The following is a 19,032-nucleotide window of genomic DNA, read 5'->3' on the forward strand; positions in this document are numbered from 1 at the left end:
AGAGCTCACGTGGCCCGGGCAGGGCGGCTCGAACGGGGGGGGGGGGGGGGGGAGACGAACAGAACAGATCCTCGGGGAGACCCCAGAATGCCCAGGGGACTGCAGTGCACTCAGCAGAAAAAAAAAAAAAGATGGGAGCCCAGAGAGTGAAGTGAGGTTGAGAAAACCATTACTATTGTGTGTGTGTGTGTGTATGTGTGTGTGTGTGTGTGTGTGAGAGAGAGAGAGAGAGAGAGAGATTTAATAATGATTCACAAGACTGTAAGATCACAGGGGTACAATTCCACACAGTTCCCTGTCCCATCCCCCTCCACTGGAAGCTTCCCTGTTCTTTATCCCTCTGGGAGCATGGGCCCAAATTCTTTATGTGGTGCAGAAGGTGGGAGTTCTGGCTTCTGTCATTGCTTCTCCAACATGTTTTACTTCGGACGGTGTCCAGAGACAGTAGGCCTGGAATGTCAACCCTCCAGTTCCAATACTCCGGTGAGACCTTTCCTAACTCATGGGACTCCCTAGTTTCATTTCGAATGGCGCACTTCCTAGCAAAGCTACAGAACCTAGACAAAGACCAGGGCACAAGGGACATGTGTCCATGTGTCCATAAGTTACCAGAAATAAATACCTTAAAGTAAAAGCGTGCTATAGTCTGCAGAGAGCAGGCTGGGAGTCAGTGCAGCGAGCAAGCAGAAAGGCCTAAGAGACACCACAGAATACTTGAACAAAATATTCTCCGCTTAAACCATTACTATCTTATCCACAAACCAGACAGGCTTTAGTTCAACATCTCAGTCTGGTCAAAGAATTCATTTTGACATTAAAGGCCCACGAGTTAGAAATCAAACTTAAACACGTGCCCATGAAAACAGATGGTCTGTGAATTCAGTCAGGAGACACCCAGAGCTCAGCACTGACATTCAGCTCGAGGAAATACAACACGGTCCTCACAAGTTGGTCTGAACTCCTTTGGGGAAAAGGTCACCTCAGCTCACCCTTAGACTAAAGAAGAGATTGAACATGTCCCCAAGTTCTGGGTTGGAGGTTGAAATTGCTTCTTAAGGCCTAGGGGGATTAGAAGCCAGAAGTCGTCAGTCTGCAGTAGACAAATCTCTTCTAGGTCTTAAGATGTGACGCCATCCTGGCCACCTCGGCACTTCAGTCTGCTAACAGCTGTGGCAAGCCTGTCACTTCAGAGGGGGGGGGGGGGGGGGGAGGAGCACAAACTCCCTCACTCCTGCCTCCGGCGGAGATGTGTCAGAGGAGTAACTATGAAAATAGCGGAAAGGGCGCCGCTGAGCTCGCTCTCTGCCATGCTAGGGCCTGGCCCAGGCGCACTGGATGGGTGGACACGGGTGGCCTGTCTGTCCTGCCCCAGCCGGACCAGCCTGTGGGTGTCTAAGAACTCAGCACAGAGCCATGGCTGCCAGAAGATCCAGCACCGGCCGGGCCTGGCTCTCGGGGGGTCCTGCGCCCCGCAGAAAGTCCCAGGCACGTGGAGAATGAGGCTGACCCCAGCCCCCTCTCCCGCCTCTTTCGAGAATCCTGCACCCCAGTGCATGCCCACCCGCTCCCTGTGGGGGTGCAGAGCCAGCCCTCGTCTCCTGGAGTTCCTCCCCAGAGGACAGAGCGTGTGGGAGGGGTGCCTTGGGCTTCCTCCTGCGCAGCTGGACTCCGGGGCTGACACCCCCATGAAAACCTGCTCGTCCAGGCAAGGGCGGGACTGCCATTGCTGGAGCCACTGATTCATGCCAGGCTGGGCTCTGACGCAGCAGGTGGAACCCAGCGTGTAGCAGGAAAAGGTACCCTGCAAGTGATGCTTCTGACAGGTGACTTGTGCCAGGGGTGTGAAATCAACTCCTATGAGTCTGTTTTAAAAGAGCCAGCTGATGGGGGTCAGGCGGTAGCGCAGCGGGTTAAGCACACGTGGCGCGACTTGAAGACAGGCATAAGGATCCCGGTTCGAGCCTCCAGTTCCCCACCTGCAGGGAGGTCACTTCACAGGCGGTGAAGCAGGTCTGCAGGTGTCTGTCTTTCTCTCCCCCTCTCTGTCTTCCCCTCCTCTCTCCATTTCTCTCTGTCCTATCCAACAGTAACAGCATCATCAACAACAATAAAAAAAAAAAAAAGGGCAACAAAAGGAAAAAAAAAAAAAGCCAGCTGAGTGTTGAAAATGGGAAAATGACCTGCACAGACACAGTTTCAAAGAGGGCACAGCCCCACGATGCTGGGAAGATGCTCTGTGCCTTGGCCCCCACTCACGCTCAGGGACACCCCCACCCCGCCCGCCAGTGGCTGCAGCAGGGAGGCGGACAAGGTCAGGCCCCCTGACACGGGAGTGCAGGGTCCCCTTCTGCCTGGAGAGCAGGCCAGCACTCCTCCAAAAATCTCACACGGGGAGGCTGACCAGTACGCTGGTAGCGAACATCTCTGTGTGGACGCAAACTCAATGCAGCGCAGTGCTGACTCGGAGCCGCCGACATCTGATTATCATCTATCAGCCTGTGGAGGGGAAAACAAACACCCAAGAATGTCCAGTTGCTGACTCAAGATGACTCCCCTGCTGGAGAGAGAATCAAGAGTGACACTTGAGCCCTGGGAACAGCACTTCCCTTCATAGGGGTTGACGGTTCACAGTAAGCACGGCTGTTAGTCCACGAGGAGCATTTCCCTGGGGTTGACGGTTCACGGTAAGGGGAACACTTCTCAGCCCTCCGCCACCATCAGGCCCCAGGACCTGAATGCCTCCCACACCCCCTGAGTCGCGGTGCTCTTCACTCCATATTCCAAACCCAGTCCGAGTTCTGCTTTGTTTCCTCTTCTGCTTTGACTACCCTGCATATCGAGAAAGCCCTCTTGGGCTGGGGAGATAGGTCGGTGTCAGAACACAGGACTTACATGGGTAAGGCCCCACGAGTCCCAGGTTCAATCCCTGACACCACCTTGGGCCAGAGCCAAACTGTTCTCTGGTTCTCTCTCTCTCTCTCCCTCTGTCTCTCTCACACACATAAAAACAAATAATAAATCTTTTTGAAAAACAGGCAAAGACCCACTCAAGCAAACGTCCCCACAGAGTTCGAGGTAAGAACTCTTCAGGGTCAGCGAATGACTGAGGGGCTGTGGGGCCTCAGTGGGGTGGCTTCTTGCTTCTGGGCTGAATTCTCCATCCTTCTAATTTCAGAGACAGAAAGACGGGGGTTGGGGGTGGGCGGCACGGGAGACACCACAGCACTGCTCCACCATCTCGGGACAACCCCAGTCGCTTCCAGATGGGACTGGGACTCAAACCCAGGGCCTCACACACGGGAAGGGCATGTGCCCTTCCCGGTGAGCCAAATCACCAGCTGAGGCAATGCCTCTAGGGTGCACTGGGGCAGGAGAGAGATCCAAAGGAGCCGGGATCCCACAGATGACAGGTGACACATGCCGAGAGCCCCGTGGACTTCCCCGAAGCAGTGCCTGAGAGCACGGAGGACTTCAGCAGCGGCTCCAGGCTGCAGCAGCGGCCCACGGTGCCCGGGACACCTCCACGCAGGAGGGCTGAGTCAGAGCAACAGCGTGGGCAGGAAGTGGCCTGCTCACAGCTGAACAGGAAGAGAGGAGACGCAGCCGCAGGGGTGAACCAGACACAGAGACAGCGCAGGGAAAGCCACAGCCTTGTTAGAACAGGGTCCCTGCCCCGAGGGCTCGGGGGTTTCCCTTTATCTAACATTTCAACCAGCTGTCTATTCAGTTATTTATTCTGCCTCCAGGGTCATTGCTGGGGCTTGATGCTCCCAGGACGAATCTACTGCTCCCGGTGGCCACTTTTCCCATTTTTTCCCCTATTTTATTGGATAGGACAGAGAGATGGGGGAGACAAAGAGGGAGAGAGACACCTGCAGCCCTGCTTCACTGCTCGTGAAGCGACCCCCTGCAGGTGGGGAGCGGGGGCCTCGAACCCGAGACCTTGCGCATAGTACCACTACCCCCTACCCCCCCCCCCCCCCCCGACCCCTTCATTTCTCTATGGATTGCCGCTGCTGGGGCTTTACCAATCTGAGCCACAGAAAGAGAGAGAGAGGCAGACGGAAGACAGAGTGAGAGAGGGAAAGAGATCACAGCTCCCTCCGGTGTGGCAGTGGCTGGGCTTGAACCTGGGCTCTCTGTGCTGTCCAGGTGAGCTGAGGGAGCCTTGCTGATCACTGTGAGCCCACTGCACTGGCCCTGGGGGGAAGTGGGGTTGGCAGCTCCTCATGTTTATTCTGTTCCCTCTGCTGTGGATGTGTGTGTGTCAACACTAAGCCGTGTTCATTCCAGAGTCCAAACCCCCAGGAAGCTAAGGATGTTTTTAAAAACTGAATGTTTACAGGAGAGACAGGAAATAAGAGAAAGGAACTCAACGCAAAGAACCCAACAGTTGGGAGCCGGGCGGTAGTGCAGCAGGTTAAGTGCAGGTGATGCAAAGCGCAAGGACCGGTGTAAGGATCCCGGTTCCAGCCCCCGGCTCCCCACCTGCAGGGGAGTCGCTTCACAGGCGGTGAAGCAGGTCTGCAGGTGTCTGTCTTTCTCTCCCCCTCTCTGTCTTCCCCTCCTCTCTCCATTTCTCTCTGCCCTATCCAATGACAACAATAAAACAAGGGCACACACACAAAAAAAAGAACCCAACAGTTGGGGGTGGGGGGTGTTAAACTCTCCAGAACCTTCGTGCAGGGAACATGCAGGAAGGGTGGGGGCAGGGGCACTTAGTTTCTCTCCAGGGATGAAGACTCACACACCTGGTTCTTGGGGACCCTGGAGTCCTGTGCCCTGTGCTCACACCACTGGGGTGAGTGTTTGGTGAAGAGACACAGGGACCCCTCCCCCCCACGAAACCAGAGTGGGTCACCTGCCAAGTCCACCATAGACTGAATTTCTGTATGGGAGGCTGGAAAAGGGGACGCCTGCTGACTTAAGTCTATTCTGAAGGGGTTGACAGTAGAGTACCCAGTGAGTACATGCATCACCACGTGCAAGACCCAGGTTCAAGTCCCCAGTCCCCACCTGCCTTTGTGAGCAGTGATGCAGGGCTGCAGGTCTCTCTCCCTCTCTCTCTCTCTCTCTCCCCTCCCCCTCCCAATTTCTCTCTGTCTTATCTAATTAAAAACAAAAGGAGAAACGGCCACCAAGAACAGTAGACTGGCAATACAGGCACTGAGCCCCAGCAATAACCTGGAGGAAAGAAAAAAAGAAAAACTTCTTTTATAAAGTTTCAGCCCATCTTGGATGGAGTGTGAAGAAATCATGACCTAGTTATATGGACCCGACTGTCTGTCCCAGGGTTGGTGAAAATTCATAAGCTACTAATAGTCCACCCACTATGAAGTTTACTTGGAGTTTCCTCATAAGAAACTACTATAATTTACTTCCCAAGAATAAATTTTATAAAACTGTTTCTGCTGAGTTAGGTGGTGTAGATTCTGGTGTTACAGTGTTCCTACGTGTAAATAAAATAGGCTCAGAATCAGTTTAAAAAAAGCGAAATAAGTGAAGTAAGTCAGAAATAGAAGGATGAATATGGGATGATCTCACTCTCAGGCAGAAGTTGAAAAACAAGATCAGAAGAGAAAACACTAGTAGAACCTGAACTGGAATTGGCGTATTGCACCAAACGAAAAGACTCTGGGGTGGGTGGGGTGGGGGGAGAGTCCAGGTCCTGGGAAAGGCTGACAGAGGACCTAGTGGGGGCTGTATTGTCATGTGGAAAACTGGGAAATGGGATGCATGTACAAACGATTGTATTTACTGTTGACTGTAAAACATTAATCCCCCAATAAAGAAATCAAAAGAAAAGTGACGGCAAAGACAGCCGTGTCCTCACAGCAGGCTCTGTGAACTAACTGTGTATTTGTTCATCAGATGCGGCAGCTGCTGAGCAGTTTCAAGAAGCGAGAAGCGAGGGGTGACACAGCAGATCCTTGCGCTGGAACCAGTGCTCAGCCCGCCTGCTTCTGATTCTGGAGTGGGCTCGGTGGCGGCCTCCCCGCTCTGGATGGACAGGGAAGCTCCTTGCGAGGAGGGAGCGGCACAGGGTGGACGACATGCAGAACTTACTGCAGGGAAGGAGCAGGAACTGCGGGCAGACAGAGAACCTCCCATTTCCCATTTTCCTCAGGGCAGAGACCCGCCTAATGTTCATTTTTTCAGATTTCCCATCACACTTAAACTGTAAAACCTGAAAAGGTATCTTAACTGTGTTTGGAAATACAAAGTTAAGAACACTGTGATTTTTTTTTCAAATGTCCATCCTACTAAGACACAACCTTAAGAGACTGGGCGGTGGCACCCGGTCAAATGCTTACATTCCAGTGCACAAGGACCCAGGTTCAAGCCCCTGGTCCCCACCTGCAGGGGGAAAGCTTCAGGAGGTGAAGCAGGGATGCAGGTGTCTCTCGGTCTCTCTCCCACCCTACCTCCCTCTTTGCTCTAAATTTCTCTGTTCCATCAAACAAAATAAAGTTAAACAAACAAAAAGACACAGCTTAAGGGGCAGGATGGTGGCATACCCTGTAGAATTCACAAGGACCCCGGTTCAAGCCCCCATCCCCACCTGCAGGGGAAACTTCACAGGCGGTGAAGCAGGGCTGCAGGTGTCTGTCTCCCTCTCTCCCTCCCTATCTTCCCCTTCCAAGTTTCTCTGTCTCTACCCAGAATAAATCTGTTCTTAAAAAAAGAGACAGGACCTTAGTGTTGATGGTTAGTACTCCATCAGCAGGGGCAGAACTGTGACATGCTGGCCACGTGCCCCTTGCCCCAGTGACCCACGTTGAACCCCGCAGGGCCACCTCCGCCCCGCCCTATCAGGGAGTCAGATGCCGTGATGACCCCTGGCAAGCGGCCGACCTCTCGACACACCTCCCACTTCCAGCATGACCTATCCTGCCCTCACCACAGACTTTCCTCGGGTCAACCCCCCATTCTTGAGGGCTGTGGCACCCCCCCCAATTTCTTGAACTGGAGAGGGGGCCGTGGGCACCTCACTGGGCTGGGCCGGGTGGATGGGGGGCTTTCTGAACTGACTTCCCAGGACCCTGCGGGGGGCAGGCAGGGAGGGGGACCCCCAGAGGCTGGGTGGGGTCACTGCAAGGGGGGGTGTGAGCCCTCGGCTGTGAGTTCTAGCCAGGAGGGGAGCAGCGGGCTCAGGTGCCCCAACACTGGCTCACAGCACGCAGGGTCTGGGGGACCCCTGTGAGCCTCCATTCCTTCTCCAGACCCTCCCTCAGGATTCCCACAGGAAGGCCCGGCGGCCACCTGCTGAGGAAACATCTGTGCCCGGGGCCTAATCAGATCACCAGGCTGCGCTGGCTGCCACTGCCGCCTATTCACACTTAATACAGTGCCGGGGAGAGTGTATCAGGGTCCAGGACTCAGCGCGCGCGTGCGTGTGTGTGTGTGTGTGTGTGTGTGTGTGTGTGTGTGTGTGTGCGCGCGTGTGTGTGCGTGTGTGCACGTGTGTGTGTGTGCGTGTGGAGGGGGCACAGGCCAGCTGGGGCCTCAGAAACCAAGGGAGCAGCTGGGAAACAGCTCAGTTGACAGAGCGCAAGACTTGCATGCCTCAGCTTCCTAATTCCTAATTATTTATTTGTTTATTTTTCAAAGCAATTCTTTTTAAAAATTTTATTTATTTATTTATTCCTTTTTGTTGCCCTTGTTGTGTTATTGTTGTAGTTATTATTGTTGTTACTAATGTTGTTGTTGTTGGATAAGACAGAGAGAAATGGAGGGAGGAGGGGAAGACAGAGAGGGGGAGAGAAAGACAGACACCTGCAGACCTGCTTCACCACCTGTGAAGTGACTCCCCTGCAGGTGGGGAGCCGGGGGCTCGAACCGGGATCCTTACGCTGGTCCTAGTTCTTTGCGCCACATGCGCTTAACCCACTGCGCTACTGCCCGCCTCCCTCAAAGCAACTCTTAAATTTTTTTTTACTGACTTTATTTATTTATTTATTGGATAGCGATAACCAGAAATTCAGAGGAAGGGTGAAATACAGAGGAAGAGTGACAGAGAGACACCTGCAACCCTGCTTCACCCTGCAAGTGGAGACCAGGGACTGGAACCTGGGTCCATGCACACTGTACTGTGAACACTTAACCAAGTGCACCTCTACCCAGCCCCATATTTATTTATATTTATTTATTTATTTTTCCCAGAGCACTCCTCAGCTCTGGCTTATGGTGGTGCAGGAGATTGAACCTAGGACTCTGGAACCTCAGGCTCACAAGAGATGAGTCAGTGGTGCAGGTATCTAGCTTTCTCTGTCTCTCTCTCTCTCCCCCCTTCCTTATCAATTTCTCTTTGTCAAGTGAAAATAGAAAGAAAAAAAAAAAGGGAAAAATGGCTGCTGGGAGCCATGGATTTGTAGTGCAGACACCAAGCCCCAGCAATAACCCCAGAGGGAGGGAGGAAGGAGGGAGGAGGAGAGGGTCAAGTGGTGGCACAGTGGGTTAAGCGCACACATCACCATGTACAAAGACCCGGGTTCAAGCCCCTGCTCCCCACCTGCAGGAGGAAAGCTTAATGAACGGTGAACCAGGGCTTCAGGTCTGTGTCTCTCTCCCTCTCTTTCTGCCTTTCAATTCTCAGTTTCTCTCTATCCTATCAAAAAGGAAGAAAGGAAGAAAGGAAGGGAGGGAGGGAGGAAGCTCTCAGCATGTGTGGTTGTCTTTTCTCTAGTTCTGAATAACCAGCAAGGCTTTGGTGGCTGACAAGTGCCAACCTTCCACGCTCAAGGTCCCAGGTTCTGTCCCCAGCACGGCTGAGAGTCGGAGCCAAGTGGCTGAGTGGTGGGCGCTCTGGTCGAACAAAGCAGCGACACTTTGAGGGTTTCCCCCTGGATGCCACCAGCAAGCGGCCCCACAGAGGAATCCCTGCTCCTTTGCTCTGGTGTGGGATCCCGCGGGCCTCCGGCCGGCTGGGACAGCCACCTGCACTCTGCTTTCCTGCCGTCTGGTGTCCCAAAGCCTCATCAAACCAGGTTCGACCCGGGCTTTCTGCGGGAACGGAACTGAAAAGCAGCTGAAGATCACAGCCGGGAATTATTAATTAATCGTGTTTATTGCCGCTCTGCTCTGGACCAGGCTTCTCAGGCAGAGACAGAGAAAGACACCAGAGCACTGAGGCTTCCTCTCTGTGTGGTTGGGACTGAGCTCAAAGCTGGGTCTCGTGCCTGGCAGAGGAGGCCCCTCTCAGGTGAGCTGTCTGGCCAGTTCTGCAGGGGGTTGGAAGAGAAGGGAGCTGGGGGGGGGGGGGCGGCTCACTCAGGAGTGTCGGACTCTGCAGGGGTTGGAAGAGAGGGGAGCTTGGGGGGGGCTCGCTCAGGAGTGTCAGACGCTGCAGGGGTTGGAAGAGAGGGGAGCTTGGGGGGGGCTCACTCAGGACTGTCGGACTCTGCAGGGGTTGGAAGAGAGGGGAGCTGGGGGGGCTCACTCAGGAGTGTCGGACTCTCCCAGAAGCAGCCAGCACTGCTAACAGTCTAAGTTTCTTACTATCTGCTTGGTCGGGACACCACCACCCCTCAAGGGGGCAGGGGCTGGGGGGCAGGCTGGGTAGACACCACAGGGGTGGCAAGTTCCAGCCTCAGCACCACTGATGGCTAAACAAACCCAGTCCACCGGGCTCAGAGGCCACGTAGGCTCCTGACGTGAAGTCACAGCGAGGGGACCTGAGTTGGAAATGCATTCACCCCACACAGCTGATGCTGACAGTACACAGCCAGACAGACATCACCCTCCGGGTCGCATCTTCACAAAGTGGCCAGAGCCAACTAAGGCCACCGTCATCTGGAGAAATGCTGCCCAGCTTTCTCTTCCCTGGCACCCGGGAGAGGGGACAAAGACCCCCCGTGGAGATGGCGCATGAGGGGGCACATGCAATCAGGAGTTTCCCGTCAGTGTGAAAAGCACCCGCAGCGCCCAGAGACCTCCATCACGGCTCAAGGAGGTGACAGGCCCACCGCACTCCAGGCCGGGGCTTCGTCTGCCACAGCTCCGGGCAAGCCGGGCCCAGAAGGCAGGGACAGGTACAGGTGCCATCTGGGCTCAGAGCAGGGAGCCCCCCACCTTCCCCATGGCAAAGGCAGGCCAGAGACCCCAGCCCCGGCATAGCTGACGCAAAGCCCATCACATGGGGAGTGAGCGCTCTAACTAACTTCCAGAGAAGGGTCCCCAGAGTCAAAATGGCCCATGGAGTCATTTCCTTAGCGTCAACACGACAGTCCCACTTCGTGCTGTTGGGTATGGGGGACACGCCCAGGACCACACCACCAGAAGGGCTAAAATCAGCACTGGCCAGCGTGGCTTCTTCCAGAAAGAACTTCCTTCCCACACGTGAGGAGCACTGTGCTTCCCTGGGCCGAGGCTCCTCATCTGAACAGTGGGTGGCGGAAGGAGGCCACATTCCAGCGGGTGCTGGGCTCCTCTGTTTCCCTTGCTCAGATCAGAGCTTCCCTGGAGACAGGGGGGCACAGACACAGAGCCCCGGGGCCGTCCCAGGATAGGCATGTAGGAGAGTCTCTGTAAGATGTTCAGTTGCCCCTGAAAGCCTCCCAACTGTCCCTGCCACTTAGTGATCTTGGCCACCTCCGCACAAGGCAGCTACACCACAAAAATATTCAAGCTGTAACTCATGGAGTGCTTCCAAATCTGACTTGAATAGCCTGGCTTCACTGTTGATTGGAGTTTACATGGGAAGGAAAGTTAAATTGAAAAGCAAAGATGAAAACATTAGGACGAAGCCTCTCCCGGAAGCCTTTTGATAAAGATGGTATTGTTTTAAACTTCAAGTAGCCATGGGGACTTTCCTGTTTATGCCAGCAGATTCTATATTTCAGAGAGAGAGAGAGAGAGAGAGAGAGAGAAGGAGAGAAAGAGAGACTTTCCAGCCTGTGTATATTTTCAAATATAAATTTCCACAAATAACAAGAAGACGTTTTCATAAAGAGAGCTAGCTGTCTTTCTCACTGGCTCAGAGAGAGGAGTCATCTCTACTAAGTGATTCTAGCGCCTAGCTTTCAACGTACACCCTCTGCAGCCCTCGCTTCTGAATTCTGCATTTCTCATGAATGTTTCCTGGTTCATCTTGTAAGGATACGTGCGGAGAGGTGGGGTTCTCCAGAACACGCACAGGCAGCCGGGCGGAATCTCCCCTTGGTAAGGACAATGACAGGAAGGAGACACACACTGTTTAATAAACTTGGCAAGCTGATGAAGAAGAACTCATCAGGGATGCAGGAAGATCTGAGCTTCTGTTCTTATCAGCTTAGCTCTTTACCTGAGAGCCAGGAGAACGAACGAATGGCCTCGGTGCACCTAGCTTGGATTTCTGTCATCATGAGATTTGAAACACACCTTACCCTGTGCCTTGATCCATAGCTGCATTTGTTTAAAAGATACATTTACACACTATCCTCTCCCTGGCCCCAGAGACCAGCCCTAAAGACACTATCTTGTACATACTCCAAATTCCAATTTAGTGATACCAAAACGGAAACTCAAAAAAACAAGGCTCGAGCCCCTGGTCCCCACCTGCAGGGGGAAAGCTTCCCACGTGGTGAAGCAGGGCTGCAGGTGTCTCTCCCCCTCTCTATCACCCCCTTCCCTCTTGATTTCTGGCTGTCTCTATCCAATAAATAAATAAAGATTTGGAAAAAAAAAACACACAAAAAACAAGGTGCCCTCAGTTCTCTATCCGAATCTTGCTTAAAGATCACTTCATTGTTGTCCAGCGGTGCCTGTCTCGGCGATCATGGCAGCTGGGACAAAGAAAGACACGGCGGAAAATGTGACACTGTTCCCACTGGCTCGACTTCATTAGAAACAGCCGAGCCCAGCCCTCCGAAGTACCAGCTTTATGCCAAAGGCCAGGCCACAATCTCGACTTTGTCCCGTCCATCCCCCTGCCATCCCATCACAATGTCTTTTTTTTTTTTTCCAGCCTAACATATTTGACTGTTTACACATCTACAGATTCATCCCTGTCATCCACTGGAATAAAAAACAAAGAAGAGCCGGAATCTCACTGGGACAAAGGGAATAAGACTTGACGACTGGAATAAAAAAGAAAAAGAAATCCACTCGGGCACCATCCACAGATGACTTTGGAAGCGTGATCATGGGGGGAAGGACGGAAGAAAAGGTCAGGACTTTGCAGGGTGCGAGAAACCCAAGCTCCCGGCTGAAGGCGTGTTGCCACAGCCGGACTGACCGCCACCGCCTGCCTCGACGGACCTAGCAGACAGACGGGGCAGCTGCTGGGAAAAGCCAGTTTCTGTTCCACCGGGGTTGCAGACACACCGGGCTTCCTGGCCGCGGCCCGATCTCATCAGCACCGGGAGAGGGGTCAGTCCAAGCGCACCGGCTCGGACCCCGTCCCCACCCCGAGCATCTCCCTGGGGTCCCAGGGCGGTCACCCCAAATCGCGTGCAGACCAAGGTCCAGGAGGCAAGCGGAAGGCGGCTGGGTGCTCGGGAGGGTGGGTGGCTGGGTGGAGGGGTCCAGGATGGTCCCGCAGGAACCAGGCCGGGTCGGGGCAGGGGATGCTCGGCCCCAGTGACAACAGCCTGGCGAGCCCCGGCATGGCTTCGGATCCCGGACACGAGGCTGCGCGGAGGGGGAGGATGTGCGAGGGACGCAGGGTGACCCCGAGGGCGCCCGGCCCGCACCTACCTGGAGCCGCCCGAGGCTGGCGCTCTTGGCGCGGGACTTCCTGCGCAGGTAGACGGAGAAGAACCTGCGCACCGTGAACTTCCTCATGCCCGGCTCCATCGCCCGGCGCCCAGCCCGGGTGCGCAGGGCCGGACCGCGCGCATCCCCGGAGCATCGCACGGCGGGGACCGATCCCGGCCGGCGGGGCGCGGGCACAAAGGGCGGGCACCGCCACCTCCAGCCCGGCCCGCGCCGCCCTCCCCGCCCGCAGCCCTCCGCCAATCAGCGCGCGCCGTCCCGCCGGCTCTCCTCCGCGCCCGCCAATCAGCGTCCAGCGCATCCTCCACCGGCGCCACCTCCTCCCACGGCCCGGCGAGGACCAGCCCTGGTCGCCCCGCCCTCCCCGGCCCGCAGCCAATCGGCGCGCCTCCTCCTCCGCCGGCCTCCGGAGGACCGGCTCTGGGCGGATGGCCCCGCCCCCCACGATCTCAGCCAGCCAGCGCGCTTCGCCCCGCCCAGCCACGCCTCCCTCCTAGCGACGGCCAATCAACGCCCGCCGTCCCGATGCCCTTAGCACTTTTACGTTTTGTTGTGACCGCGCCCCTCTGATGCCCCGCCCACCACACAACGCCCACCACCAATCGGCGCCCGCGGGATACCTGGAGGCCCCGCCCCACCCGGATTCTCTCCAATCCACACCCCCGACGGCGCCTGTCCGCCCCGCCCTGCCCCGCTCCCCGCCAATCAGCGCCCGCGGCGTCTCTGGGTCCGCGGGAGGGTGTGCGTCCTCCCAGGACCTGTCGGGCGTGGACACCCCTTGTCCACGTGACACCGGCCCTACAGAGCTGACCTGCCGACTAACAAGCATCTAGAAAAGGCGACCAAACCCGCGGGGCTCTGGGATGTCCCGCCCTGGACTTGCCCTCATGACCCTGTCCTGCCCCGGGCCTGACCCCTTCCCGGACCCTGACCTCGCCCTCTCGCCTCTGACCCCGTCTTCTGACCCTGGTCTCTTGACCTTGTCCTGTGACTTGTGACCTGTCCCCCTGCCCAAGCCCTTGACCCTGTCTGCCCCTCTTATCCTGACCCCGTTCCTGTCTGTGACCCTGGTCCGTTGACCTTCCCCTGCCCTGTCACCTTGTCCCCCTCCCTGGCCATGACCTTGTCCCCCTGCCCTGTCACCTTGTCCCCCAGCCCTGTCACCTTGTCCCCCTACCTGGCCATGACCTTGTTAGGCCTCCCTGCCCTGTCACCTTGTCCCCCTCCCTGGCCGTGACCTTGTCCCCCTGCCCTGTCACCTTGTCCCCCTACCTGGCCATGACCTTGTCCCCCAGCCCCACCCCACCCCCCGTGACCCCTGCCCAGGTCCAGGTCCCCTTCTAAAGCTGCTGTCACTCAGGGTGATGGGGAGACCCCCGTTCCTGCCCCAGGTTCAGTCCCCTGCAGCCCAATAACCAGCGCTGAGCAGAGCTCTGGTTAAAAATAAATAAAGTAAGGTAAAATAATATAAAAAATAATATAAGTAAAAATAAAAAATAATAATATAATAATATAATAAAAATAATATAAGTAAAATAAAGCCCAGTCACCTCCCACTGGCGCTTTTCCTATTGCCTGTAAGCCTGCGATGGACACCCCAGCCACCCGGGTCCCCACAGCCCGCGACAGCTGCAGGCCCCACACTCCAGCCCCTGCACCACCCCTCCAAGCTCCTCGAACCCTGGTCTTTCCGCTGCCTTGCACTCAGCTCTTCCCCCTTGTGAATGCTTGAGCACCTGGTGTCTGTCCTGCCGTTTCTCGGGGTGCTCTCCAGGCACCCCAGAGCGGGCCGGCCACGTAGGTGCTGTCTGTCCCGGCAGATTCTTGGCTTGGGACTCATGGGTGCCCTGCCTGGTGCTGTGAGGAGGCCAGTGTCTCCCTGAAGGGTCCCCCAGGGACAGACAGGGTGGGGGCACCTGCAGACCCCAGGCCGAGCCTCATGCCGGGTCCCCTCACAGAGCAAGTGTAGCCGAGTGGACAGAGCAGTGGGGGCAGGGACATGGGACACGCCTGGGATACCTGCCCCCTCCCGCCCCACAAGGCCCCACCATCCTCCTCTGATGGGGAAGGACCCCCAGGGACAGGCCAAAGACTAGTTAAAAAAGAATCCTCAGGAGGCAACAGGCCCAGGCTCACAGTGATTCAGCCAGAAGGCCAGTGGATGTCAGCACCCCACCCCCTCCCAAGCCCGCAGCACCCACAACCACGCCTGCTCCCCAGCACACACCTGTCCCAGTGCCCGGCCCTAAGGAGTGAGTGGGCATGAGTGACTCCATCTTGTTCTCCTGTGCCTGGCTCAGAGGTGAAGTGTACTCTGTGTGGGGTCTGAGGAGCTGGAGAAGTCAAGTGGTGGGGGGCACGGGAAGGAAGCCTAGCCCACCAGGGAGACATGGAGGCTGGCCCACAGAGGGTACTGGGCACTGAGTCCTGCAGGGGATTGAGTGCCTGGGATGTGTCACCTCCCTAAAGCCAGTTGAACCCCAGACTGGACTCCCCCTCCTCTTAGGGACCCCTGCTCTTCCTTTTTCCCTCGCACCCAGGTCTGGGGGAGGCTGAGCTGTGGCGGAGAGCAAGTCTGGTCAGTTCAGCACCCCAGACCAGGAGCCACTGTCTGGACTCTACTCCACAACTTTTGGGGTGCAAGGCAACGAACCCTGATGTTGTGTAAAAGCTTCCTGCTCTTATCACCCCCATCTCTTCCCAGGGACAAGGGGCTTTGGGGCTGGTGGCATAGCAAAGACTCTGAGACCCCAACCCCATCAACATTTGCCAAAGAGATCCTGACCTCCCCGGGCAGACGCCCTCCCCCGTGTGTCCTGGAGCCTCCCCTCCCCAGAGCCCTGCCCCACTAGGGACAGACAGACACAGGCTGGGGGTGTGGATCCACCTGCCAACACCCATGTCCAGCGGAGAAGCAATGACAGAAGCCACAACTCCCACCTTCTGCTCCCCATAAAGATCTTGGGTCCCTGCTCCCCAAGGGGTGAACGATAAGGGAAGATGACCAGAGGGATGTGAACCATAATCCTACCAGGACTAGAAACATTTGTCACCAGGAATCTTGCTTTTATCCCATCACTGAAAGGGAATCAAATCTGGAAAATACTAGAGGAAGCCAGGCCCTGTTTCTCTCATCTGAGAGAGAAGAGGAAAGAAGGAAGGACACTCGGAAGTAGAAACAGGTGTAGAAGTGACTTAGAAACAGTGAAGACAGGACCATGTGTGTTGGGGGGGAGGGTTACATAGATAAAGGTAGTTATAGAATCGGCCCGTATCTGTGACCTTGGGAGAACCACTGCAGTTTCCATTGGAGGGAGTGGGGACACAGAGCTCTGGGGGTGGGAATGTCATGGGATTGTAGCCCTGCTATCTTACAATTTTGTAAATCAGTATTAAATCACTAATAAATTTTTTCCAGGGAGATGGAGTGGAACCCCAAATCCCCTCCAAGAAGGATTAGACTGCAGACCTGTCTCATCTCGGAAACACTTTAAATCTCGGCCTGAAAAAGGTGAGAAGCCCAGTAGTGAGGAAGGCCAGGAGTCTGTCACCCCCACGGCACACAAACAAACAGGGGTGTGGAGTGTGCCCCCCAGAAAGACGACGGACGTCCTCCCCAACCCTGTCAGCTGCCCCCTGTGTGAACAGTGCCAAGCAGGCTGAATGCATCTGAGACTGGACCGGGGCCGGTCCTGGGGGACCTGGAAGGAGGGGGTTGAGGGGGGCTGGGCATATGGGGGTGAATGGGGAAGACAGGGTGTGGGCAGGGGCCCCACACAGGAGAGCCCCATACAGGGGACTCTGAGGGTCTGTCAGAGGAGCTGACTTTCTGCAAGCTTTGTCCCCAGGGTTCAGGTCTGCATGCCACCCTGAGGAGGCCGGAACCAGGTCGGCACCTAGGTGTCTGGTTCACCCGTGAGAGGACATAGGTCTCAAGGGGAAAGTGTCTATGACAACAGATACTGGATCTCTCCTCCCTTAAAAATGGGGGTGTAGGGAGTCGGGCAGTAGCGCAGTGGGTTAAGCACAGGTGGCGCAAAGCACAAGGACTGGCACAGGAATCCCAGTTCAAGCCCCCGGCTCCCCACCTGCAGGGGAGTCGCTTCACAAGCCGGGAAGCAGGTCTGCAGGTGTCTGTCTTTCTCTCCCCCTCTCTGTCTTCCCCTCCTCTCTCCATTTCTCTCTGTCTTATCCAACAATGGCTACATCAATAACAACAACAATAAAACAAGGGCAACAAAAGGGAATAAATAATAAATATTTTTAAAAAATGGGGCTGTAGGTCCCTCCCCAGGACCATGCTCATACTGGCCTGTCGGCATGCTGTCCACTGTGAGGTGGGGGTAGTGGTCAGCCCCTCGCTCTCCAATGAGAGCCACTGCAGGGGGCTTATGGGAGCCAGAAAACAGGAGGGTCAGGGCTCTGCGGGGTGGGTGTCAGGGCTCTGCAGCGTGGGTGTCAGGGCTCTGCGGGGTGGGTGTCAGGGCTCTGTGGGGTGGGTGTCAGGGCTCTTCAGGGTGGGTGTCAGGACACTGCGGGGTGGGTGTCAGGGCTCTGCAGGGTGGGTGTCAGGACACTGCGGGGTGGGTGTCAGGGCTCTGCAGGGTGGGTGTCAGGGCTCTGCTTGGTGGGTGTCAGGGCTCTGCGGGGTGGGTGTCAGGGCTCTGCAGGGTGGGTGTCAGGACCTGCAGGGTGGGTGTCAGGACCTGCAGGGTGGGTGTCAGGGCTCTGCAGGGTGGGTGTCAGGGCTCTGCGGGGTGGGTGTCAGGGCTCTGTGGGGTGGGTGTCAGGACCTGCAGGGTGTGTGTCAGGATACTGCGGGGTGGGTGTCAGGATACTGCGGGGTGGGTGTCAGGGCTCTGTAGGGTGGGTGTCAGGACCTGCAGGGTGGGTGTCAGGGCTCTGCAGCGTGGGTGTCAGGGCTCTGCAGGGTGGGTGTCAGGGCTCTGCAGGGTGGGTGTCAGGGCTCTGCAGGTTGGGTGTCAGGGCTCTGCAGGGTGGGTGTCAGGGCTCTGCAGGGTGGGTGTCAGGACACTGCGGGGTGGGTGTCAGGGCTCTGCAGGGTGGGTGTCAGGACACTGCGGGGTGGGTGTCAGGGCTCTGCAGGGTGGGTGTCAGGGCTCTGCAGGTGGGTGTCAGGGCTCTGCAGGGTGGGTGTCAGGACACTGCGGGGTGGGTGTCAGGGCTCTGCAGGTGAGTGTCAGGACACTGCAGGGTGGGTGTCAGGGCTCTGCAGGGTGGGTGTCAGGGCTCTGCGGGGTGGGTGTCAGGACACTGCGGGGTGGGTGTCAGGGCTCTGTAGGATCGGTGTCAGGACACTGTGGGGTGGGTGTCAGGGCTCTGCGGGGTGGGTGTCAAGACACTGCGGGGTGTGTGTCAGGACTCTGTGGGGTGGGTGTCAGGGCTCTTCAGGGTGGGTGTCAGGACACTGCGGGGTGGGTGTCAGGGCTCTGCAGGGTGGGTGTCAGGGCTCTGCAGGGTGGGTGTCAGGGCTCTGCAGGTGGGTGTCAGGGCTCTGCGGGGTGGGTGTCAGGACACTGCGGGGTGGGTGTCAGGGCTCTGCAGGTGAGTGTCAGGACACTGCAGGGTGGGTGTCAGGGCTCTGCAGGGTGGGTGTCAGGGCTCTGCGGGGTGGGTGTCAGGACACTGCGGGGTGGGTGTCAGGGCTCTGCGGGGTGGGTGTCAAGACACTGCAGGGTGTGTGTCAGGACTCTGTGGGGTGGGTGTCAGGGCTCTGCAGGGTGGGTGTCAGGGCTCTGCGGGGTGGGTGTCAGGACACTGCGGGGTGGGTGTCAGGGCTCTGTAGGATGGGTGTCAGGACACTGTGGGGTGGGTGTCAGGGCTCTGCGGGGTGGGTGTCAAGACACTGCGGGGTGTGTGTCAGGACTCTGTGGGGTGGGTGTCAGGGCTCTTCAGGGTGGGTATCAGGACACTGTGGGGTGGGTGTCAGGGCTCTGCAGGGTGGGTGTCAGGGCTCTGCGGGGTAGGTGTCAGGACACTGCAGGGTGGGTGTCAGGGCTGTGCCAGGTGGGTGTCAGGGCTCTGCAGGGTGGGTGTCAGGGCTCTGCGGGGTAGGTGTCAGGATACTGCAGGGTGGGTGTCAGGGCTGTGCCAGGTGGGTGTCAGGGCTCTGCAGGGTGGGTGTCAGGGCTTTGCGGTGTGGGTGTCAGGGCACTTAGCGGTGGGTGTCATGGCTCTGCAGGGTGGGTGTCAGGACACTGCAGTGTGGGTGTCAGGGCTCTGCTGGGTATGTGTCAGGGCTCTGCATGGTGGGTGTCAGGGTTCTGCAGGTTGGGTGTCAGGGCTCTGCAGGGTGGGTGTCAGGACACTGCAGTATGG

At 56.8% G+C, this 19,032-nt stretch overlaps 1 protein-coding gene across 4 annotated transcripts in view; it reads right to left on the minus strand.

Moving 5' to 3' along the window:
- Window positions 1–19,032, minus strand: part of RPS6KA2 (ribosomal protein S6 kinase A2) — a 130,366-nt gene that overhangs the window by 50,381 nt on the left and 60,953 nt on the right. For 2 of the 4 annotated variants that reach the window (XM_060205151.1, XM_060205149.1), the window contains exon 1: window positions 12,676–12,911. The exons of the other annotated variants lie outside the window; for them this stretch is intronic. In XM_060205151.1, the coding sequence (XP_060061134.1) occupies window positions 12,676–12,774 (99 nt within the window). In that variant the 5' untranslated portion in view covers window positions 12,775–12,911. Of the gene's footprint in view, window positions 1–12,675; window positions 12,912–19,032 lie in introns of those variants that run through there. 4 annotated transcript variants of the gene reach the window in all.

Source organism: Erinaceus europaeus, chromosome 13, assembly GCF_950295315.1.
Source record: "Erinaceus europaeus chromosome 13, mEriEur2.1, whole genome shotgun sequence".
NCBI lineage: Eukaryota > Metazoa > Chordata > Mammalia > Eulipotyphla > Erinaceidae > Erinaceus > Erinaceus europaeus.